At 28.1% G+C, this 26,101-nt stretch overlaps 1 protein-coding gene across 1 annotated transcript; it reads left to right on the forward strand.

Moving 5' to 3' along the window:
- The first annotated feature begins 222 nt into the window (after positions 1–222).
- On the forward strand, positions 223–17,807 carry LOC147807520 (myosin regulatory light chain 2, ventricular/cardiac muscle isoform-like). The gene is made up of 8 exons (XM_087165342.1): positions 223–288; positions 10,286–10,462; positions 11,640–11,715; positions 12,215–12,316; positions 13,547–13,622; positions 15,231–15,279; positions 16,348–16,481; positions 17,549–17,807. Exons 1-7 carry the CDS (start codon positions 286–288, stop codon positions 16,453–16,455), a joined length of 591 nt encoding a protein of 196 aa, XP_087021468.1. The 5' UTR covers positions 223–285; the 3' UTR covers positions 16,456–16,481; positions 17,549–17,807.
- The last annotated feature ends 8,294 nt before the right edge of the window (positions 17,808–26,101 follow it).

Below are 26,101 nucleotides of genomic sequence, written 5' to 3' on the forward strand. Positions count from 1 at the left end.
TTTTAGAACACTCTATATCTGTATATTGCCAGTTTCTTTGGTATGTGATGTTCTTCATCGGAGAAGAAACGCCACATCTTGGCAGACATCCCTAAAAAAGTAAGGGGACTAACAGCTCATAGAGTATTATTGGCAAGGGGGTACCTGGAAGTAGGTGACGTCAAAGGGGGAGGAGTTCGAGGAGATAGGCTACTAGAGGGGGTGCCGGAATCCTCACTTCTTGAGCCGGGGTTCGACCTAGCATCTTCTCTTTAGTTTCTGCTCCTCATCAACTAGTAACTCATCATGGTGAGTAGTGATGTGGATTTTAGTTGCTTGATACATACCTTTTTCTCCCATCCCCGACTCCTCTTCAATTCACGCTTCACTTGATTTCGGATGTTTTCTTAAACTGTCTTGGGATTATACGTTACATGGAGTAAATTGTGGAATACGTTGTGACAGTCAAAAAAGTTACGGTTCGTAAACATGTAGTTGAAACATGGAAGCACTACTATTTACCGAACTCCTTTTTTCCACGCAGGGAAAATGAGTTTCTTTTAATTTATTAATTCTACCGTTAGTTTACTTCGGACACGTTTGTAAGAGCAGTTAAAGCTTAATATATTTTGGCTCATATTTCTTAATTAAATTTCTAGTAATTATTTAACTTCCAAGCAAAGATATATTTCATAAATTTTGGCTTGGAAACAGTTTCGAGTTTTTAAGCTGAAAATAAGGAATAAATCAGAACAATAAACAAGAATCTTTTAAAGGATCTGAATATAAGAATGAAAGATAAAATTTTTAAATCTATTCAATGTTATTCTTGCATACAAACGTAAAAGAGAGATTAAAATTTCAAACAAAATATTTGATAAAACTATTTTTTAATTTTATTTTAATATTAGATTGGGAAGCAAGAGCGCTCCTAAGGAAATGACTTTTTACTTTCTTGTTTTGTTCCTATGTTTTTGCTTTTTCATGTCAATTACCTCTGCCATTTGAAATAAATAAATAAATTTCAATATTAGAATAGAACTGCCTTGGAGTATATTCAACTGGATGCATTTTGTTTGCTATTTTTGGAAATATTTCTTAAAATTTTATGACTCCTAAAATTTCAAAAACATTGTGTGATGCTTGCTTTTTAAGGTTTAAAACTAAATTTTTAGCAAATTAATTAATATAAAAATAGTAAAGCTTCAAAAATATATGAATAGTGTTATTAATAATTCATGTTCTCAATAACATTAATAATTCAACTTTATGTGTGTTGGAATTTTGGAATGTTAAAATTTTCTATTTCGAAATTTATATTTTTCCATTTTTTAACAACTTAAATATTAATATTGTCTTGTGAATTTGTGATCATCAATAAAATCATCGAATATTTTAAATTAATGTTTTATGCTTTTATAATTTAAAAACTTATTTCGAGTAATTAATTAAATAAGTGCAAATAAGCACAAACATTAATACCTATAAAACAATTTCTAAAATGTTCATCAAAGTTATATTTATTATAACAACATAAAATGTAATATTAACTTAAGAATCAACTTTAAAATGCTTGGATTTTATTGATGAAAATTGCATGATGGTTTTGTGTATCATTTTAAATATTTGATAAGGTACCGATTCGAGCGAAATTAGTGATTTTAGCTTTTGTAATTAAATTCACATTGAAGAATTCATTTTTAATGTTTTTAAACCAATCTGAGAGATTTTTTGTAAATATTTTAAATTTATTTTTTAATCGTAAGATTTCGCTTATAATTCTATTTCCAATGAATTTCTTATTTTATTACTTAAATTTTTTATTTCTTATCTTTATTTACATCTTGCAAGAGCAAACAATGTTATGATAAATCATTCTGTAGATTATTTGACAAAAGAATTACTTTAGAAACTTTTTTTTTGGAGCTAATGTCAAAAAAAATCATATTTTTCCCTCAATATATTTATTTTCATAAGAATATCCATAAATGGAAATAAAGTTAGTATGTATATATAAAAACTTTTAATCGTTAATAAATCATTTAAATATGATATTTTTTAAAAGAAAACAAGTTAATAAACAATTAATAAACTAAACACGAGTTCATAAATATTTTCTGATAAATTTTTTTTTTCACACAATAAATGCGTTAATTGTGGAAATAAGTTTAAAACTCCGGAAAATAATTAATTTTTTCAATTTTTCTGTAAAAAAAATTTAAGGGAGTATCATATTCGTTTAGACTTATGATAGGAAAATAAATGTGATTTTTATATAATAATATTTTACTTGATAAAATTCGGTAATGACAATCCATTTTAAACGATTTTAAGAGTTTTGAATGAAACATGCTAGCTAAAATTATTGTACTGAAATAAATTCAAGAGAACTCCTGTTTGAACAACGGGATAACTTTTGTATGAACCTTTTTAAAGAAAAAATAGAGAAAAAAAAAGTGTCTTTGGGTTGCCGTTCCGCTAAATGCTCTGTAACGTGGTGGAAGCAGGCTCAAATATCGCTGCGAACTTGGATGTATCTTTATGGTGTTCTTCTCTAAGACTTGATAGATTGATAAGGGTTTATAAGCCATGGTGTGAAATGAACCAGAAATGTATGTAACTGCAAATAGAAAATATATATATAAAGTATAAAAATCACATAAAACAAATAAATTAAATGTACAGCAACAAAATTATGTTATTTATGGACTATGAGTTTACCAGCTTTGGGCTTTCAAACTCATTAAAACAATTTATAACCGTGTTAAATAGATAACGTATAAGACTTATTTTCAAAAAGTTTAACGTTATAATTTCTAAATTTTCTTCTTAATTTGGTAAAAATAACTACCTGTTTCGAATATCGATTTTCGCTGATATTCTATTATTTGTTGAGAATTTTCATAAATTATTATTCATACCAAATTAATTTAATTATTAATGAACTATAATTTTTTATTATAGAAATCCAACAATTAGGAAATAAAATAATATTACTTTGTTAAATTTAAGCTGTTTGTAAAAAGGGATAATTTAAAAAAAGTAACTAATAAAAGACAGTTCGATTTTTGTTTTTTAAAAAAAAGTACCTTAGTCCAAAGTACCTTTAACGAACATTGCTTTCGTTCATTTAAAATATATTTTTCCCATTTTCAGTTCTTACAAACACTAAAACACTTCCACTTATACAAGACGTTCCGTGATAACCACCCTTAATGTACATTTTAAAAATCAGTATCAACAAAGCATGATATGATTTTAGTGATCTCAAACTAATATTTAAATGAGAAAAAAACGCTACCGAAATCCAACTAATCATTATTGAGTAAGGTAGTACTGATTGAACCTGTTTTACTGTTTGAGAAAACAGCAAAGAGTTAAAAAGCGATTACTAGAAAGACTTCCAATCTCGACTCACCTTTTCATATCGCCTGCCTTTCTTGTGATTCGTCCGATTTTGATAGCAGTTTTGCCTCTTTTTGAATAATTTTTTGCTTTAATATTCTGTGTCACCCTGTATACTTTGTCTTCATTTTTAACAAGGGTTTTAAAACTCCATATTAAGGGCAGTCATTACAGAAGATTTTCGTAGTAGTCGTAAAAAAGAAGATCAAAAATTTGAAAATGAATAGAATTTCTTTTAAACTTCATCAACTTGTTCAGCATAATCTAGAAGGCTACTAGGGAATTGTTTTTTTTAATAAAAAAAATCACATTCTTTAAACCAGGAATTAAAAAATATATTTGACTACCACCAGGAGAAACCTTTTGTTAAAAATTTGATAGTTGGATGAAATAACATTCAATTATCTAGTTATCCGATACTATTAAATTATTCGTTCTTGTAAAAAAAATCTGATGGAAATGCTATTTCATATCATTCTTGTTTTCGCTAGGAGTAAAATATTCGTGACTATCTTGACTTATTAAGAATTATAACGTACATAATGGAATGTTTTGTACAGGGAAAAAGTTATCAATTGAGAATGGTTTATAATTAAGAAAAATTAAAGCTCTGCAATTTAGCTTACACTTTGTATTTTGAAAAATCATGATTATAGGACATTGTATAGTTTAAAATATTTAAATTATTACTGTTAAAAAGTTTATAGAATAAGCTATGAATGTATCATGTATATTTATGTGTAAAATCATGTGAAATCTCATAGGGTCGTTATTATTGAAAACACAAAATGAATACGAAAATTTAAAGTTTTTTATTATACATGGATATGAACCATTCTATTTTTTTTTAACTTCATTTCCAGCGAAGAAAATTCTGTTACACATGTTATTATTCTTAAATTCCGTGATACACAATAAAATATTGCAGATCAAAAAAAGGTATTGAGAAGCGGCATTTTGGACGCATCATCCGTAAAATCCATTTTACCGAAAGACCATTTTTCCGTAATATCCAACTTTACCGTAAAGCTTCATATCGTAATATTTTACAGTAACATTTATTTAATTAGAGTGTCGGTGATTTTAATGCAATTATTACTGTAAAAATTACTGTACATCGGATATTTTGTTCCGTAACATGCTCCAGACAAAATGAATTTTATTATTAAAAAAAACTGTCACCCGGAAAGCCGGCACTTTTTAAGGTATTTTGATCCGCAATTTTTTACAGTGTAGACAAGGATCTTTTATTCCACGCGAAAACAAGCTAGAAATAAAATTCTGTTACAAAGAATTATTGTTTTCAATTCCGATATAAAAATGATGAAGACTACATGATCAAAAAGTATTTCCTTCATTAACTTTTGGAGGACCATAACTCGACACCTAGATTGAGTATAAGCATTCAATTAAACTCCTATAAATCATCGAAATTAAATCTTAATTTGTCAAAGAAAACTCACAGCAAAAATTAATCTTAAGGCAGTCATCTGTTTGTAATGATGACAGTTATAGCACGCGAATGTTTAGATTAGGTGCTGGGAGTCGGAAGAAAAAACTCACAAAATTAAGCTGCGAATCGGAATGATGACGAGCGATATGATAGAAAAAACTAAAACCAAGCCAAAAAGCTTTCATATAAAAGTGGCTTTTTTATTTACCTCAAAAGAGAAAAAAAATTAAAAGAAAGTAGAGAAACTTAATTCGTTCCAGAATTGCAGTTTCCATGAACGTTAGAAAAATTGTTTATCAAAAACGTCTAGACTGAAAATAAAAACCTCGAACATCCTGAAATTTTATTTTTATTTAAAAGTTATCTAATTTGTTTATCTTAATACAGAGCCCTGAACTTGAAGATTTCAGAATTAAAATTTCATTAATAAGATTTTTAAACTAAATAAGAAGTTCCTTTACCATCAAAGAAACTATATTCAAATTCGTGTTCGTCAAAACGATTTGACTATTATTTCCACACAAATAAGCAAATAATTTATAATGGAAAAAATAATAAGTATTTTTATATTCAAAAATGGAGTTTAGCATAAATTTAACTTTTTATTTTGTTGGTAAGTAATTTTAAAAATTACACAAAGCCTCTTTTAAAGTTTTGTTGATTTATAGGATTTAAGACTATTAAAATGAAAACTAAATTATACTACATTATACTTAAGCTAATTATTGAAACATTCTACATAGGAAACAGTCGAAAGAGCTTTCAATAATTGTCCTGGATTGTAATTTCCCTCCGAATTTATTGTTCCAAACTTAAATCGGAATTCATTTTTGCATTAAGTTGTGACAAGAATTGTAATTCTTTTAATTATACGTTCAATTCTTGCATGAATTAAAATTCTTTCATTTATTCAGTTCTTACCAAAATTGAAATTATTTCAATTATGTACTCAGTTCTTTTACATCAATAACAATTCTCTCAATTAAGAATTCAGTTCTTTTACATAAAAATGAATGGAGAAAAAAAAATGAACTGAAATTTAATAAGTCTTAAGTTGTGACATTGCATTGTCAAAATAAACTAAGTTCGTATCGTAATCTCAAACCAGCAGTATTCTCTGTGGATGAAACCAAGCACCTTCCATGTCTGTTTATATATAGCATCGCCAAAAATGGCCGTTCAAAATGGCGGTCGTATTCTTTTGTGCTCTCAATTTTCTAGCTTCTCAGCATTCTGTGTTGGGAAGGCGTTTATTTTAAGAAAAGGATTGATGGCCCGAATATTTTCCCTACCTTCTTTTTTTTCCGTTCCCCTTAGTCTCTCTTTTCTTAAACCATATCTGGGTGTCTAGGGATAAATCGGGAGTGCACGCCAATTATGATGTTTCAGTTTATTTGCTTTGGCATGCTTTTTTATCACAGACACCAATGCTCCATATTGAGTGGTAGTTAATATTTTTACTACTATACGCAAATCAAATCATGCGTTTTACATACGTTAATCATACGTCTAATCATACGTTCTAAAATATTTAATTAGTCATACAAATTAATGAAAATTTAAAAATAAAAGTAGTATTTTAAAATTATGAAACTTATTATACATTAATCTTTGTACAAAACATGGTAATATTAAGCAATATCAAAATCAGACTAAATGTTATATAGAACAATTTTAAAGAATTGCAATTGCTAAAATCATGGATTCTAAGATGATTTAAGAATATTTAAAACTAATTTGAATGCGTCATTAGATTAAAATAAAATAATACTGATACCATTTATATTATGAAAAATATAAAAATATGATGATGGACAAAATTAAAACTTAAAAATATACAAAATTAGTATTCAAAATATGATATAAGAATGAAGTTAATTAATATTTTTACAACTATACGCAAATCTAATTATGCGCTATACATTTTTATACGTTATAAAATATTTAATTAGTCACACAAATTAATGAAAATTTGAATATAAAAGTGATATTTTAAAGTTATAAAGCATATTATACATTAATCTTTGTGCACAACATAGTAATATTAAACAACAGATATCAAAATTTGTCTAAATATTGGATAAAGCAATTGCAATTATTCAAAATCATAGAATCTAAGATGATTTAACAATGTTTGAAACTATTTTGAATGCATCATTAGGTAAAAATGAAATAATACTGATATCATTTATATTATTAAAAGTAAAAACAAAAGATGGTAGACAAAACTAAAACACAAAAAATATACAGATTAGTACTCAAAATATGATATAAGAATGAGGCATCAAAAATCGTATTTAAAATAAAATAAGAAATTAAACTAACTTTTAAAAATATTGTGTTGTGGAATTGTAAAGAGGTGTGAGAGCGAAGTACTAAGTTTCTGTTGATGCGAAATATTAATTTTTTAAGTCCACGCAAAGGAAATTGAAAATAAAAATGTAGAATTTTATAAATTTTGAAGAAAAAAAAGCTTTTTAGGGACGATTCTAAATGAAAATTATTATTTTTAATCGTGTAATTTTAATAAAATTTCAAAATTTGAAAATTTATTACTTTTAACTTTTACTTAAAATAAATAATATTACTTTTACTTAAAATTTCTTATTATATGACAATTGATTGAGGATAACACGTTGAATTGGTATAACTGAGAACATTTATTTGTAGTCAGTTTTACACATTGTTTACAAATTCAATAATCATTTTGGCTTGAAGGAATTATTCAAGGTAAAATATACGCTCTCAGTCAGTCTGCATCAAATGTAATCTAATCAGATAAATAATAATTGTTAATTTATAGCAAAATGAAATGATATCATTCTGAATGATTGATTTCATTAAGAACACTAAAATACTGCTTATAAAAATATATAAGTGAATTGATTCTTATTTGACAAAATTAATATTTTAATAGTAATTTTAATTAACTCTAAAAATTTATGAAAAAAAAATAATATTCTGAAAACTGTAAGAAAATCGGAAAATGTAACGAAAACAGAAAAGAAATTTAAACTAAATATAAGATTGACTTTATTAGATTTTCAATAAATAACCCACATCTTTTGGCTAAATTCTTTTGATCCTAATATTGATAGAACTTTAAACTAGGAAATTTAATTTTAAAACTTGAACTAAAATATTAATTGAATTTGAATCTGAAACCTGAAAATTAATCATAACTTAAAAATGTAACATAAAAATTAATTGTATTTTGAATACGAAATTTGGAAACTTATTGCAAGATTAATTTGAAACTGGAAAATTAGTTCAACATTAAGTATAAAACCTACAAGTTAATAATGGTTTAAGCCAGAAGTATCAAGCAGCAGGATTCAAAAGACATTTTCATTAATAATTTAATAGGGAACCTGCAAGTTAACAATAGTTTGAACCCAAAAGAAATCAAGCATTATAATTTTAATAAACTTAAATAACTTAGACATGAAACTTACATGTTAAATGTAAATTTAACAAAAAGAATCAAGCATCAGGCTATAAAAGCCTTTAAAAATAACTTCAAAAGGGAAACCTTGAAGTTAATTGTAGTTTGAATCAGAATTATCAAGCATCAGGATTTAAAAGACTTCAAGAAATTAGAAAAACGAAACCCTGGAAGTTAATTGTAGTTTGATCTAGAAGAATCAAGCATCAGGATTTAAAAGACTTTAGGAACCTAAAAAATTTTACCTAGAAGTTAAATAACGTTTAAATCAGAAGAATCAAACATCAGTATTTAAAAGACTATGAGAATAACTTGAATGTGAAACTTGTATGTTAATTATGGATTGAAAAATAAAGAATAGAACATCAGAATTTGAAAGCCCTTAAAAATAACTTCAATACTTCCAAAAGTTAACTATACAATAACTGTTGAAAGTTTCAAGTTAAATGCTATTTGAACCAGAAGAATCATAACTTTGGAATTCAAAACATGTTAAGGATAATTTAAAATATTTGTTATTTACTTATTTCAAATAGATGTTTAAGTTATCCAAATTATAAGAAATATGAGTCCTTCACGCGACTATGTTTTTTCTCTCTAAGACGCGATATTTCGAGGGTGATTTGAGAGAATATCTATTTCTGGTGAGAGAATGGGAAGAACTCGGGAATAAAGTGCTTGTTCAGGCGCTCGTGGTATTTTTGTTCTAAAGTGAGATGGTGAAGAAAAAAAAAAGAAAGAACTGACGGAGGCAGAAAAATTCTAACTCTCTGACTCAAGTAAACTCGTGCCAAAAAAACTGAAAATCCATTCACACCTTCAAAAACAAAAGTAAAAAAAAAGGATGATATGTATTTGAGTTCAAATTCTGTATTCGAGAAATTAGCTTACTTAATAGAAAAAATCTGTCCTTATTCCAAGTTATGAAAATGAAGGTTATAAGATCATATGAAAACATTTTAAAGCAATGATTAAAGACATAAAAAATAGTAAAAGTCGAAGGTAGAAAAAATAATATCAAAGTGTATTTTCAAAGAGATAAGTCTTTGATTCAGTTTATGTTAATTAATATACAGGGGTTAATCAAACAAATGGAAACAGTTTTGTACTAACTTTATTTAAACTATTTTTCTTTTTGAAGCAAATGTTTTGGAAGATTATACATGCCAAAGCTGTTGGCTCAACTTGAAAGATCATGCTTGAAGCTTTTAGATAGTGTGCTCTTTTTACCCATGTAAACTTCGGGTCGACAAAAATGAGGGAAAAAAGTTAATAACTTTTTTCTTGATTTAATACCGGCAATTTTAAAATCATTCTACTAGACTGCAATAAAGATATAAGAATGCTTATTTAATTATAGTGATATTAAAAAAGAAAATGAGATTTTAACTTTGAATTCTCATGTTGCTTGCCATTGACCACCATTTCTAAAAGTTTCCAGCATGATCTTTCGAACTATAACAACAGTTTCGAATATATTTGTTGACAGTTAGCAGTTATGAAATATGAACAGCCATTTGCTGATAAAAAATAGTTTGTTTGTTTTTTACATAAGTATAGAAGTGTTTCCATTATTTTGATCAATCCTTGTATAGTATAGTAGAAATATTAACATTCCATCTAAGAGCTGATTAACAAAACCTACTTAAACATAGCCGCAATTTACATTTAATGATTTAGCAGAATATAGATTACGCGTTATTAAAAACGCGTTATAATTTCTATCCATTGATAACAAAATAAAAATTCTTTCGTGATTGATGTACTTTGTAATCACACAGTGCAATACTCATGTATCGCATTGCAATGACAACGAAATTGCAATGTGATCGACATTTAAACATACAATGCGATTTTGGGTGTAAAATCGCACCATATATGATACAGATATTATAATTTTTATATACTACCCATATTTATAATTATTGTAGAATATTATTTTACTGTGAAGAAATAAAAGTTCTGTAGATATTCCGTTCTAATTTCTATTTGATGATTCTCAGGGTGACGAAGACAAGAAAGAGAAGAAGAAGAAGTCGAAGAAGAAGGAGGCAGATGAGGGTGATGCAGCCCCTGCTCCAGCCCCTGCAAAGCCATCTTCTTCCAAGAGGAGGGCGCAGCGATCAGGCAGTAATGTCTTCGCTATGTTCACACCTCACCAAGTACAAGAATTCAAAGAAGTAAGAAAATCAATGAAAGAAACGATCATTTAAGAACAAACTCATACTTATTAGCATCGTTTCCTTTAACTAAAAAGAATATACAAACTCACAAATGATATTAAGATCGATAAGCTTATTTTAACGTCCTAGTAAAAAACAATCATTAGAAATATTCGTACTATAATTGGGAATTGTTAGATGCATTTTTCTCATTCACAACTTCAACATTTCTTTAATGTGTATACAAAGAAATTTGATCGAGTTAATCACTGACATCAAACTGTATATAATATCAACAAATCAGAAAGAATAATTATTCTTTCAACAATCAGCAAATATAATATTTTTCAATATACATTTTTGAAGTTATATTTTTTAAGAATCATGTATGGTTATTTTATTTTGATTCATTTATCTAAAAATATTTATATAAATTGAAATGTTTATTGGGATATAATGTTAAGAAGTTTAATACTTCTTAACATTGTTAATTAAAGAATAAAGTATTGAAAATTATTTTAAGATTAAATTTTTAAAGATTAAGAATTTATTGTTAGTTAAAATGTATAAAGTAAATGTTTAAACCCCCTAGTAAAAAACAGTTATAAAGTAAATGCAAATTTTTTTTTTCATGACAGTTATGTAATAATAAATTATCTCTTATGATTTTCGGAGAAATTTGAATAATTTTAAAGCATTACTTTTAAGTAAAATTTTTATTTTAAATTTCGAAAGTACGGAAAAAGTCGACAAAGTATAAAAAGTAGAAAAGTATTTCGAAAGTCAAAAAAGTATAAAAAATAGAAAAGTATTTCGAAAGTCAAAAAAGTATAAGACTTCAATGAAACTTTCGTAATTATGTACAGTTTATTTTTACGTATATAAACTTTAATTGATAATTATTTTATTGTTTTCTTTAATTGTTTGCTGTTTAATTGTCTTTCTTTAGAAAAATTTACATCTGTAAAGGATAAAAAAAATCGAAATAAAAAAATATATAAATTTACTATGAATAAATTTAGAATGCATACATTTCTATTAACTAGGAATAAACTTAACTAACTGGAAATATAACTAGGAATAAATTTTTGGAAAAAAAACTGAAGAAAATATAGTTTAGATAGAAAATATAGATTGAATTGTAGATAGAAAATATAATTTGTGTCTAATAACATTTTTTTTTTCCTTTTTGCAGGCTTTCCAACTCATTGACCAAGATAAGGATGGCTTCGTATCCAAAAATGACATCAGAGCTACATTCGATTCCCTCGGTAAATTTGTATTTCCTTGATTACAAAACCATTTCAATTGTTTATCTGATGATATAAATAGCAACCCTTAATCCACTCAAAGCATAATTTCTCTGAGACTTTCATCTTTGAAAATGATTTCCATAAGGCTCCAGCTGACCCGAAGTAAAGAGAGAAATAAATTAAAGTTCTTCAAAATTCCATTTTTGACGTCAGTTGATATAAATTCTCAGAGCCTCATTCATTGATCCAACTCACCGTTTTGATATGTTTGAAATTTTAAAGCATACTTTTGATTTTTAAGTATTTATCAGTGAAAGAACTTGCAACTGCATGTTTAATTATACGTACCCAGATTAGTAATTCTTTTATTATTAAATATTCAGTTAAGATGTTTTTAACTAAATATAGCGCATCTAAATTCATTAAAATGTTAAAAGATTGTCGGCAGATGCAATAGTTTTTTTCAAAAATGATTAAACATTTATTAAGTGTGAATTATTAAATTGTGTGTTTGTAGGTCGTCTATGCACAGAAGCCGAGCTTGACTCTATGATTGCTGAAGCTCCCGGACCCATCAACTTCACCATGTTCCTTACCATCTTCGGTGACAGGATAGCTGGTAAGATTTTATACAATTATTTAAAACTAGTGACAATTTCATTTAGAACAACTCTGATTTTCTATAACAGTGGTTCCTAAACTGGGGGCGATTGCCTCTAAGTGGGCGATTTGTATGGGGTGATGAGTATTAAAAGGAAAATAAGTAAAAATAATGATAAAAAGCTAGCAAATATTGAAATTGAAAATGTATACGAAACTAAAAGTTCAGACGAAGAATTACGATTTTAAAAAAAATAATGCAATAAATAAATAAAAATTCTAAAATTTCTGAACTTTTTAGTTATATATTGGGTTAAACAAAGATTTGTTTTCCAGATCCTCTCAGCAACAGAGAAATAGGTTGAACAGTTGCTTTTAAAAGCGGACCTTTCATATTCATCCGTTAACTGAGAGAGCAGTAAAGTCTTTGTAAAGTTGAACAATGGAGTTTTTAAATTTTAATTATCAATTAATTATTTAATTTTAATTATCAATTAGTATTTAACTTTCATTTTAAATAATTTCAATTAAAAAAAAGTATGTACTCTTGTTTTAATTACTTTTCCTCTTATATCTGTTCTTTCTGAACAAATAAAAAAAAGAAAATGTAAAAACTTATATTTTCACTTTTTCTTCAATTCAGTATTATTGATGCGTATATTATTGATGCTCCCGGTTTTGGGGGGAAAATAAAAAGGAGAAGGGAGATAGTTGGAAATTAGCATTTAGAGGGGACATAACAAATTCCATTTCACTTTTTTAATTTTGTATCATAAAAACTAAAATTGCTTAATTTGATGCGCATGTTATCTACAGAGTAACTCGGCCTTATTTAGTTAGTAAACTATATACCTATGTAGGAGATATTTCATCCATCAATACATGCTAAAAATTTAAAGATAAACACTCTATTTAATTTAAATTATGAGCTGATTTAATACATATATCGGTAATTTATCTTAGGTCTGATAACTGTACAGGGGTCTCACGTTGTTTAGAAATATTTAAAATCTTTAAAATAGAAGAATGAATACGAGGAAATACAAATTCAAAAGCAAAAAAAAATTGAACTGAATGGCAAAAAGTGTGAAAAAAAAGATAACGAGAATAAAAAGATTCTCCATGAAAATTGTTTTTACTCGCATAATATATAATTACACAAAAACAAATTTTTGAAAATAATTTTAAAGTGAAAAAATTGCTATATGCTATTTTAAACAAATAAAACAATTGTTTCTTTCTCAACCAGGAACTGATGAGGAAGAAGTAATTGTCAACGCCTTCAACATGTACGATGAAGGAGATGGCAAATGCAAAGAAGAAACGTAAGTTAATTTGGAAGCTGTAAACTATATATGAAGTCTATTTCATATTCAGCGCAATATATTCAGTTTATATTAACACAATTATTTGAATCTATGCGAAACCACTACGCTAAAAACGTTAATAAGTAATTATTTTAATAGACTTTTTTTTAATTATAAACGAAGTACAGGCAACTAGAGTAAAATATAAATTTAAAATTATTGCACAAACATATATATTCAACATTTATTTATTACTATAGTTTTAAAAACATGAAAGTTTATTTTTTCTCATTGGGATGAATGCATATACAAAGTTGCTTATAAAACTATCTGGAAATAACTACTATATATTTGATGTTAAGTGATTTTCAAATAAATTAATGTCATTTTTGCTATTTACAGATAATATGATATTCATAAAACAGGATTAATAATTACAGGATAATATGATATTCATAAAACTTTATTTATTGTAACAATGAAATATTTTTTCATCAATTACAAAACCGCCAGTTATTTTCATATTTTGGCAAATAAATATTAAAAACTTTCTGTGTGAAAACATTTTTTCAAAAACATTTTATTTATAAACTTAACTAACATATTGTAAAATTTTTAAATTCATACATCTGGAGATTTTTAATCACCACCCTTAATCTATATCACAGAGGGTTTGTAATCACCTTCAATTCTTGACAGTTATGAAGTCATATAAATACTTATTAAGGGGATCACTTATAAGGGGATAATACTTATAAATATACTTATTAAGGGGATCATTGTGAGAGGATAATACTTTTAAGCAAAAAAAAAAAAAAACGTAGACCTATTGAAATTTAATAAATAACAGCTGCAAAAGGACGGAATAAAATCATGTTTCATTGCTGGATGAAATCGAAAGGTGATAAGAGACGGTTATTAGAAGCACCCCCAAGTTTTATCACCTTCAATAAAATTAGGTTTGATATTTTTCATCAATACTTCCTCATTTTCCACAGATTCTGATAGCGTTTTAGTTCGTTCTTCACCCAATTTATAATTTTTGTCTTCTAATATACACTATAATGTCTCCTAATGTATTTTTTTTTACTTCATTTACTTCAAGGAATCTTAAAAATAATACATTGTGTATAATAACAATAATTTGAAAAGTGCATAAAATAAAATAATTTTATCAGCACAATCAATAAAAAACAATATCAATTAATTTAAGAAATAATTAATCGTTACCGTGAACGACCGAAATCAAGAAAATGTCGACTTTCACAGGTGAATGTCAACAATCACTTTGGTGAATGATTCAAATAATTTGTTATATCCCATATTAATTTATTCCTTGAAATTATTATATTTATTCATTATTTTAATATCTGTTGAGGTGTTCGAAGTGTCGAAGTACCGGGCAGTGACACTGAACATTTAAAAAAAAAAAACATTAGCGCAGGGAATACCGGGCAGGGACTTAACTAGACCTAGTATATATTTCGGACATTTACCAAATCGACTTATTGATTGTCAACATTCACTAGTGGAAGTCGACAACCACCCATTTCGGACATTCATTTCAATGAATATTCCGCATGTATTCATCAACTTATAGACTCAATAATTTTCTTCTCCTTTCAGGCTAAGGCGCGCCCTAACAACTTGGGGAGAAAAGTTCTCTGAGAAAGAGGTAAATAAAATTTTATTCTACCGTTTTGAAGATAAATAAAATATTCAATAAATAACTACTGCATTTGAATTCTATAAAGATGTGAAACAATGTCAACATTTTTTTTTCTTAGTGATAGAAAAATCTCATTAAAAGTCATTTAAATATCATTAGATTTTTTTTCCTTAAAGAAAAACTCTCAAATAAAAAGAGCCCCATAAGATTAGGTTTTGCAGGAATGCCACAGGCAATTATAAATGTAAAAAGTGGTAGAATCTCGATTCCTTTTTAATTGTTCATCATCTATTTAATTACTCAACCGTAGCTACCGCTATGATTATATTACAAATTATTCGTATTTGAAACAAAAACATTCTCTGTTTTTACTTTCAATAGTACATTGAAAAAAATTGCGATTTTTTTTTTCAAAATAATATTTGCTTTCCTCACAGATAAGCGTCCTTTTTACATTATAAGATATAAATCCCTTCAGTTTAATTTCCATGCTTCGATTAATTTCTTTAGAATATTTTAAACGCTGCAGTTTTTTAAGATTCAACTTAGTAGTATTAATAAATTAACGTGTTATGGTTAATTTTTAGCATACTTTCAATACTGAAGTTATTTCTGATTCAATCTAATAGATCAATTAGCTAAATATGTGTGTTGTAGTTAGCACACCGATGCTTAAATTTTTTATGACTCAGCCAAATAGTTCATTTAGTTAATATACGGGTTGTTGTCTAGTTTTAGCACACTTTCAATGCTGAAGTTATTTGTAACTCAGCATAATAGTTCAATTAGCTAATGTACAAGTTGCAGTTCAGTTCTAGCACATCTTAAATCCTGAAGTTATTTACGATTCTGCCTAATTGTTCAATCAGTTAGCTTACGCGTTTTGGTTCGTTCTTAGCATACTTGCAGAAGCATAGTCAATATTTTAAGTTTAACTTCTTACAACAACTATTATAGTCAGTTTAAAAATAAGAACTAAACAGAGTTTTGCAATTTTTAAGCCAATGCAATTAAATTAGCTTAATTGTTTTTGTGTTTACGGCTATTATTGAGATTCTATTTTATGTTTTAAAGGCCGACGAGGCTCTTGCTGAAGCACCTGTTGACAACAACGGAAACATTGACATCAAGAAATTCGCCAACATCCTTACCAAGGGAGCAGAAGAAGAAGAAGGCGGTTAAATCTCTTTTTCTATCTACTTCTTCAGGTAAGCAACATCATTCTAACAGATTTGTCAAAATAATGCTTATAAACATAAACTGAATAACTCAAATCGTACGAATTATATCTCTGTACTTTATATTTGTAAATGGGTTCACGAACGAAATAATGAACTTAGTGACGGACACAAATTGAACGAATGCCACTGACTCCATTCTTTAACTACCCTAGCCGTAGAGTCTATCTTTGCACAAGATTTCAAAATATCTTTAATAGTAGATGAATCTCGCTTTATTTGTCTTGCATTTTTTATTTAATTGAAGCAACAGCGTATAAATAAAACTTAAACACACCTTCTCGCCTCGAGACTTAAAATTTTGGTTGAAAATAATTTAATGAATAAATTTGAGTAGTTGAAAGGATAATACGTAAAAGTTCTTCACACGATTCTGACTGTTCCTTAATTAGTTTAAAACTGATTTTTTGTTAAAGTGTTTCATAAATTTTTAGGAAAGTCTAGGATAAATCGAAAAAAAGAAAAATTTTCCGTAATCTAAGTAAATTAGTTCATTATAATTTTTATTTATGTCAGTGCATAAGCGAGTTTATGGCTAATGTGTAGATCAATACAATAGATTTCTTAATTTGCAATTCAGCTCATACTAAAATGTTATCTGTTAAGTTGGTCACATTAGTAAGTTGATCACCTTTCTTAATGATTACGTAATATCAAATTAACAAGACCAGTTGTTATAAGTTTACCAGTTGTTTACGTAGTTCGCACCATCAAATCGATGCTTATAATTGTCACTTATTTTGCTGTCAACATACATAATTGCCCTAATTTGCAATTCAGTAATATAAATTTGTATAATTGTTTAACCTGTAGTAAATTTGTCTTGTGGTTCAGTGAATCCTGTATAAGTTGATTACTTGCGATGAACCAACGTGATAGTCACCTTAGGTGATCGTAAGAATACAACTGTTTCGCGAGTTTGGTGCTTTCTGTCCAGTTAAGACTATAACTCAACTTGCTAAGGTGATCAACAAATCATGCTAGACTGTGCTTGCATTTATTTGATATTTCTAAACTTAATTTTTTTTTCGTTTCAGATCGAAGATTTCAAGGAGAAATATTTACAGCTTAGAAGATTTTTTTTTGTCTGCACGCAATCTCCACTTCCATCTCGTGCACTGCCAACATTTGGTTTAACGACATTTTTCTTTGAAAATGTTCCAAACAAAAGGACATTATTCTTCGCTAAAAGGACTGCTTGTGAATCATTCGCCTTGAATTCTTCTTTGTACCAAATTAATATATTTACAAATCTTAATTTGAATAAAATATAATTAATCGTTCTTTTTATTAAAACCATTTTTGTCTCATTTCTTCATAACTGTAACAAACGTGGAATAGCTCTGCAAATTATTCTTTGAGAAGCTCATAATAACCATAATTGTGGATATCAGTAACTTGATATTTAACTTCCTTCAGTGACCTTTCATGTATTCGAACATTTGATTTAATAAATGGATTAAGAAAAAAGAAGTGCATGTGTTGCTTGATCGTAATCCGGTTGTAAAAAAGTTTTAAGGCATATTTAAAAGTATAAAACAATTTAGGTTACAATGATTTATTGCCTCAAATCGTTTTTTAAGGGGAGAATTGTAATGGGTATTGTTGATACCATTTACAACAATTAACATTACGTGTATGTATTCTTTTACGAACATGCAATATATTTAACCATTTAATTTAATAAATGGGTACAGAAAAATAAGTTCATTTAGTGAATATCATACATTAAAGAGCCTAATTTTAAAAACAGTTTTAAGTGATATTTTACTATATCTGAGTAACATAGCCTTAATTTTTATACGTTTCTCTCTTTTGATATTTTCTGTCTTTGAGTTTTTGGTACATTTGTGAACACTTGGATCGAAAATGATGCCTGTGCATAATTTATTTAAAACTAAAGTGGTATATCACCACTAAAAATTATCAACTGAGCTTAAGCAGGCCTGAAAGTGAGACGAAAAAGAGAAAAAACAGGTAATTAAAATGTTTCAATATTGGATGGCTTTCGTGATGAGTAAATAAATCTATATTTAACAATAAACCATACATTTCAACTAAATTTCTCTCGAAGAAGAAGCAGTCTTATATATTTATTGTATCGTTAAAAATTTCGGTAGTCATTAATATTTTATTCTGTTCACCCCCCCCCCCAAAAAAAAAATTAAAATGGAAATTTTTTTGATTACCAGTTTTTATGTTTTTCTGTCTTGATAAATATGATGGACTTCCGTTAGCGTTAATTCCCTACCACTTTCTATCAAAATATACTTTTTACATCATTGCAAAGTGTTGCTGAAATAGGGCTCAAAGTCCATAAATATCAAAATGGAAAAAAGAAAGACTGGAAGCAAGTAAATTTCATTTTTAGCTTTTTTCGGGAGGAATAAAATATCCATAACTACCAAATTTTTTTAACAGAAATGATTTATATATTAAATTCCTTCTCTCACGAGAGAATATTAATAGCAGTGAATTGTTAATTGTTAAGAATTTACCCCTCTCGAAAAATATCTATTATTGAAATAGTTCTGTTACTAGTGTTTTCTCTTTCTCCATTTCCAATTGTACTTCAGTTTTTAATGATTCAAAAGTTTTCAATTTAACCAGGGTTGAAAATCGATATATACAGTGTTCCGGTGGGCCTTGAGAAATTTAAAAAGTGGTAACGAAAATAAAACAAATGCCGATATTTTAATTTCGGTGTAACCATCATTAAAATTTTTTTTCTTAAAGAAAGTATACACCGAAGAGCCATTGCATTATGACCACCCTTCATCTATGACAATGGGCTCTCCTAGGCTTTCATGGTTTCTCGCCCAAGAACAATGTTTTCATGGGGCACATTAGGACCCATAATCCTCATAGAACGATCCCTGACGTCTGTAAGCTACTTGAACATAGTTGCAGACCAGGTTCATCCATTCATGGCAACAGTTTTTCCTGCGGGGGATGGTGTTTACCAACAGGATAATGCACCATATAATAAGGGTCGAATCGTCGAGAAACATTCCAGTGACTTTCAAGTCATGTCTTGGCACCTAAATTCACCTGACCTTAATTTAATAGAGCATTTGTGGTCCTACTTGGAAAACCAAATTCGTGCTGCCACGCTACCCCCTCGCAATGTGAGGGAATTGCAGGACCAGTTGGTGAGCGCTTGGTACCAGATACATCAGACGACCTATCAGCACCTTGTGAAATCAATGCCACTGCGGGTGCTAGCAGTTTTGAGGGCTAAAGGTGGTCCTACATGCTATTAGCAAAGTGGTCATAATGTAAATGGGTCTTCGGTGTATATGCATGAAATTTCAAGCTTGCTAATCCACTTAACGATAAAGTGGTATATTAAAATAAGAAATATATTCTAGCGTTAACCTTTAGCCTAAACCTTAACCTTTAGCCTGAATTTACTACTACTACCAAAAAAATTTTCAATGACCGTGGGAACCCAGATATATCAAAACAGAAAAGAACAAAAACTGGTAAAAATGAAATTTAATTTCTAGAATTTTTTCTGAAGAATAAAATATCCCTGACTACCAAAATGTTTTAATGAATACAATACACATATAAAGCTGCTTCTTCCCTGAGAGAAAAGTTAATAGCTATAATTAGTTTGTTGGCAAAAAGAGATTTACTCAGCCCAAAAACCATTTATTATTGAAATGGTTAAACTGCCAGTTTTTCCTCTATTACGTCTCACTTTCAGTCCTGAATTTAACTAAGCACTGATAATTTTCGAAAAAATTAGAATATCGGTCTTAAGAACATTTAATTTTTATTTCAAAAAGAGCAATTACTTAGACTTATAATCAATTATTGCGCATATCGTTAGTTTTGAATTCGCGAACTGCATCCTCTCCAAGATACAGAAAAAGTAAATACTTCACTTATGTAGATACAGTGACAAAATGCTTATTTTCAATTCCATTTGCATTCCGACCATCACAATGACTACAGCTCTACAAGTTAATGATGGATGGGAAAAGGGTCGTAAGTGGCCTCAGGTGCTAGGTTTCAAATAGGGCCGTAGCCAAGGGGTAGGATATAAAGGTTCTAACCCCCTCCCCCCAAAATGTTTTATTTTATTATAATAGATAAAGAAATTTTTATTTACAATTTTGTACAAGTAATGCTTCGTAATTATTTTGTTAATAAAAATTATTATTTGTTGTTAATTATTTGAATTACATCAAATTTAAGAGAAGGTTTACTATATTACAAAAAACTGTCTTATTCGTTAAGAAACAGGTAGAAAACTATCAAGCAAGAGTTTCTTTCTTTTCAGTACACCAAAACATTCCAACATTTCCCATTTCCTATTCGAAGACACGTTCTTTCCTTCTTTTTTCCTTTTCTTCTTCTTCTTCGAGACACCTCTCTCCCTTTCAAAGAAAAAGGGGAAAAGAGTCTTGCTAAAACTAGAATTCCGAATAACTAGAATTCCGAATAACTAGAATTTTCGTCCTGCTTGTTAGTTGCTCATAATTGGTTAGAATCAGAATTGTACGCGCAATATTCCCAAGAAGTTGATAGCATTGATTGGCAAAATCTTGACAATGTTTTGAAAGACGCAAATGATAAAATATTCTAAGCAACATTTTGCCTTAAAAGAAAATTGAAAACGATCTATTTAAAATTCCTCTTTCAGATATTCATAATACATGGTTCCAGTGGAGTATTAAGGTTTTGCCTTTCTAAGTTATAAACTCCCAGAAATATATTTATTTCATCCATTAAATAGTCACTCTATTCTTTTAGCTGCTCCGAAACACATTTTATAACAAATAGTGGTAGCCTCCTACTGTTTACAAACAGAAAGTCTAAATGAAATCTTTTTACAACTTAAGCATCGAATTTTTTCGAAAATTAACAGTCCTGTCACTAACTGAAATAATTTACTCATTATTTTATTACTAATTAGGGGTAGTGTGCATAAAATATTTTTTCGAATTTAAAAATCAAATATTCAGGCATCTAAATTAGTAGCAACAACTATTCAAACATATATAAATATGAATAATTGGTAGGATGCCAGGTTGATAGAAACTCATAATATAAGTAATTAACACCCAGATCATTTCTCTCAATAACCATATTAGCTGATCTAATATATCAATTAGGTATGCAGACCTTGTTTTGTCAGGTTGTTATAATTTAGACTAACGGGTTCAAAAATGTACAACAAAAAAGTAATTAAAGAAAAAAGGAATTTTTATCTTACAATATATTTGTTTTAGTTCAAACATTTTTGGACAGATGGCACTAGAGTTTGTAAAATCGAAAAAAACACAGAAAAATAACTGAAATTCACATCAAAATTTTATCGATATCTTTTATGAATGAAAAATACACTTAATATAAAAAGTCCATCAGTAACCGGAATAGCCTGTTAATAATCGGATGACGATTTACGAAAACGCAACGGTAAAAATAGTGAAAGGTACTTTCACCGCCATCTGTCTAAAATTTTTTGAACTTAATTCAAAAACTCTGGAAATCACATTTACAGTGTGATACTTAAATTTGCTGCAAGAGTTTTCATATTCTTTTATTATTTTAACCATTTTCATGTAAAAAATTCTGAAAACCGTCTTTCCAATTTAGGCATAATGATTGTAATGAAATAATTTGGCTACGACAGAGTTTCCACGGTTCATCGAACTTTATTTCAGCAATAAGCTCATGTTATTGCTGAAAGGGGTTCCTTTATTTTTTCAGGATACTAGTTTAACTATTTCCTACCGAATCATTTTATTTTACTGATTTGATCTATGTCTTTATTAAAATGATAGTCAGGCACTTGCGCTTAATCTAATTACGTATATTTTAGTGTTAGCCACTACTTTCCTTTCTAAAGGTTCATTTACAAACAATTTCAAACAAATGATAAAACAATTAATGTAGTGGTATTTCGCTAAAATAAATTTTATAGCTTAAATAATTGAGCTACCAAGATTTATCTCTTTTAAACGAAGTACAAGTTTACAGGGAGGGGAAACCTTTTTCAAATCTCCTGGATATTTATCAAGGTTTTATTTTTATATTTAATGCGATAGCAAAACTTATGCTTTTCGATTTCATTTTATATGTGACCATTTATATATTTTTGCATTCAAGTAATTTTTAAATTTTCATTTCACTTCCACTTGGAAAAGCATTCTAGGAGAGTGCAAATATTGGCAGGTATAAAATTAGTTAATGTTTAAAGATCTAGTAGGGCGGAAATTTAACTTTTTTCAGATTTTTTTTTCATTTGAAAGTAGCAAATATTGCTGGTTACAAATACATTAAATAATCGAGATAAGTCTTGTTTTCAAAATCAATATTTAATTTTTCTAAAATCCGTGGAAATTGTGTAATAGAATTATCTTGTCAAAAATTTAACTTTTTTCAAGCAATGACTCTTATGGTCACGTAATCGGAACGTGTCCAGGGCTTTAACGAGTTAAAGAAAGTGTCCCATTTTTATAGATATCATACAAGAGATAGGAGTAGAGCTGCCAACTTCCTACTATTTTCGTAAAAAATTTTACTAAGTTTATATTTTAATGCAATATTTATTTGTTTAAACTTATTTTTCACACCACTACAGATAAATGATTTAAAAGTCCATATGCAACACCTTTTAGTTTTAGATCTCTCATGGTGAGGCTTTTAAAATGTTGGCAGAATTATAAAAAATTCTGAAAACTTAGGTTTTTAAATGATTACCACTCAGTAAAATATTCTGCAAAAGGTGTAATAGTTGGCAGGCAAAGAGCTGATACAAAGTGTATCAAAGTGATGGCAGGTGATGTAAAAGTCAGCTAATATTTCGATTCTATTCAGACACTACAATTAAAATCATTCTTCGTTATTGTTATTAACAATATTTTTCTGTTATAAAGAGTTTTGTGTTAGAAATTATAAAATTAGGGATTATCGAAATATGGATTCTCGAATAAATGAATGAATAACCATTGACCTGTTAATAATATTTCTCATTCTCACAGATGGTGTACTGTGCAGCGATTTAAAAGTTTTATAAATATTTAGATTTCAGTCATACATCGTAACATTAGCACTATTCTTCGCTAGTGTTTTTGACACTAGATAGCCCAAGGAAGTCATTTTGACTGCTTTTTCATTTGCAAAATACGCACAAATAATAATGCAAAAAATTCTTTGTTTCCAAGTGAAGTAAATTTTTTATTGCTAATATTTACTAATAACTTGTTATATAACTGTAAATAATATTAAAAAATATTAAGAATTAATTAAGCAAATTTCTTTACGCATTAGTTATTCTTTCACAATGCAGTCATTTTGACTGCTTTAGGCCAATATATGTATATACTAAGTTTCAGTCTTTCTAGTGTTAAATATATTTTTCTGTTATGAAGAGTTTTGTTATAAATTATAAAACTCACTTATAGAGCACACCAATATTATTGTATTTTACATTTCCTTCTGCTAATAATGTTTCTCATTCTCACAGGTGGCGCTCTGGGCAGGTGATGCACAAGTTATTTAATATTCAGATGTCATTTATACATGGTAACATTAACACATCATTCTACGTTAATGTTTTTAACTATATATTTTCTGTTCTAAAGCGTTTTGTTCAAAATTATAAAACTCACTGAGAGGGATTAACGAAATATGGATTAGCGAATGAATGAATGAATACCCATATACCCCGAGATTATCGCATTTCACAGACATTATCTATGATAATATAACAAAGTTTCTTGAAAAAAAAAAAAAGAAAACAACTTACGTATTAGTTTTTTCGATGAAAAATTCTAATTTTACTCGACTATAAAGAAAAGACAACATATTTTTTCAATAACATAAATTTGCAGATTTTCATTAAAAATGTCCTTGTTACTTCTGGAAACAGTAAATTAGTTTTAGCACTTGGCCTTAATTACAAAATTATATTTCGAATTAGTGCTTAATTTACAGATTTGGCTTAAAGTTTCATAATCAAGGCTACTAATTATTATTTCAATTTCTTGTTTTCATGCTCCAATTCATTAAATACTTCGCAGCTCATTTACTCTCTCTTTTAACACCTGCGCACAACTCTCATTTTCACGACAACAATGACGAAAGTGAAAAATAAAAAAGCAGCTGTTCCTGAAAAGGCACAAAATGAAAAGTGTTCTGTTTGCTTGGTGACCTTTCATCGTCGCTGTTCAACAGACTGTGACATTTCAATGTTAACGAGATGCATTTGTATTATTGCTTTGACAATTGAAAGATTGTTTTAACTGATCTTTTTGTACAACGACTACTATTCTCACGAATTATGGCAATTATACTGAATCATTATAAATATTTTTCCTATTACGATGGTTTTATGAAAATGGCGCATTGAAATCTTCATGTTTTCGTATTTGATTGTGTACGAAATAGTATGTGAAACATTCATTGATAAAGATGCATAACAGAATATGAAAGAATTAATCATAGAGAGAAACGTTAATTTACATAAAATAATTATTTTAAAATTTGAATAAAATTTTTTTTTAAAGAACACTTTGTGGATAGTAATATATGTAATTCACTCAAACTTATTTTTCGAATTATTTAAGATGTACAAACAATTATGTTATGCAGGACTTGTTATTTTTCGTCAACAATGAGAAAAGTGAATAAATTGATGTAATCTTTTTTAAAAAATAACATCATTTTAGTAGGTTTGCACGAAAAAGTATTAAATAAAAAATAAAATAGTGCGTGCAGCTTGCAAAAATCGAGTTTATATTGTCTAGGCTAATTTTCCAGTAATTATGTTTATTTTACATAAAGTTTATCTTAATAGTTTGTTACAAAACTTTCTTATAAATTTTTTATAGAAAACAGACGAATCAAAAAAAAAAAGAGAAAACGTCGAATTTCGTCTGTTTTCTTTAAAAAGAAAATTATACGAAATTCTTGCCATACATTTTAAGATGAACTTTATATAAAATGAACATAATTGCTGGAATGAGAGCCGAGACTATATCAACTCGAATTTTATAAGTTACAAGCACTGCTTTATTCATTACATTTCGCAAAAACCCGTAAAAAAAGTTGTTCCTTTTTTTTAAATTGTTCATACTTTTTCGTCTTAAAATTCCCTAAGTTTCTTTTTAAAAAATGCCTTTTTTTTCCACCAGCAACACGTTTTAAAAGCAAAACTCTTAGCTATGCAAACACGTGATTTCAGATAACTTTAAGAACACTAATTTGGTGACGTAGCACCGATCCACATGCCATCGGCGTTGGTGACTACGTTGGTGATCGGCTTTGGTTTTCCATCATTCATATAGATAACGGGCGGATTTTTATAGTGTTTTTGCTTCTTCCTCGCTTAAAGATTACTTTGCAATCCCTAATGCGTGTTTTTATACTTTATTCTCAATTAAGATTCTAAAAATGAAAATTAAGAATAGTCATTACGAAACAGCCTGTATGACTCAAACCATTGAAATATAGACTAATTGAATGTAAACAGCATTTTTTTTTTTTATTTCCAACGGTTAAGGCACATAAACACGAATAAAAACCAGTAATAGAAATGACAGAAAAGCATTAATAACCCATAACATCAAAAT

Source organism: Parasteatoda tepidariorum, chromosome 6 (assembly GCF_982258835.1).
Source record: "Parasteatoda tepidariorum strain Cologne lab strain chromosome 6, Ptep-v5.0, whole genome shotgun sequence".
Taxonomy (NCBI): domain Eukaryota; kingdom Metazoa; phylum Arthropoda; class Arachnida; order Araneae; family Theridiidae; genus Parasteatoda; species Parasteatoda tepidariorum.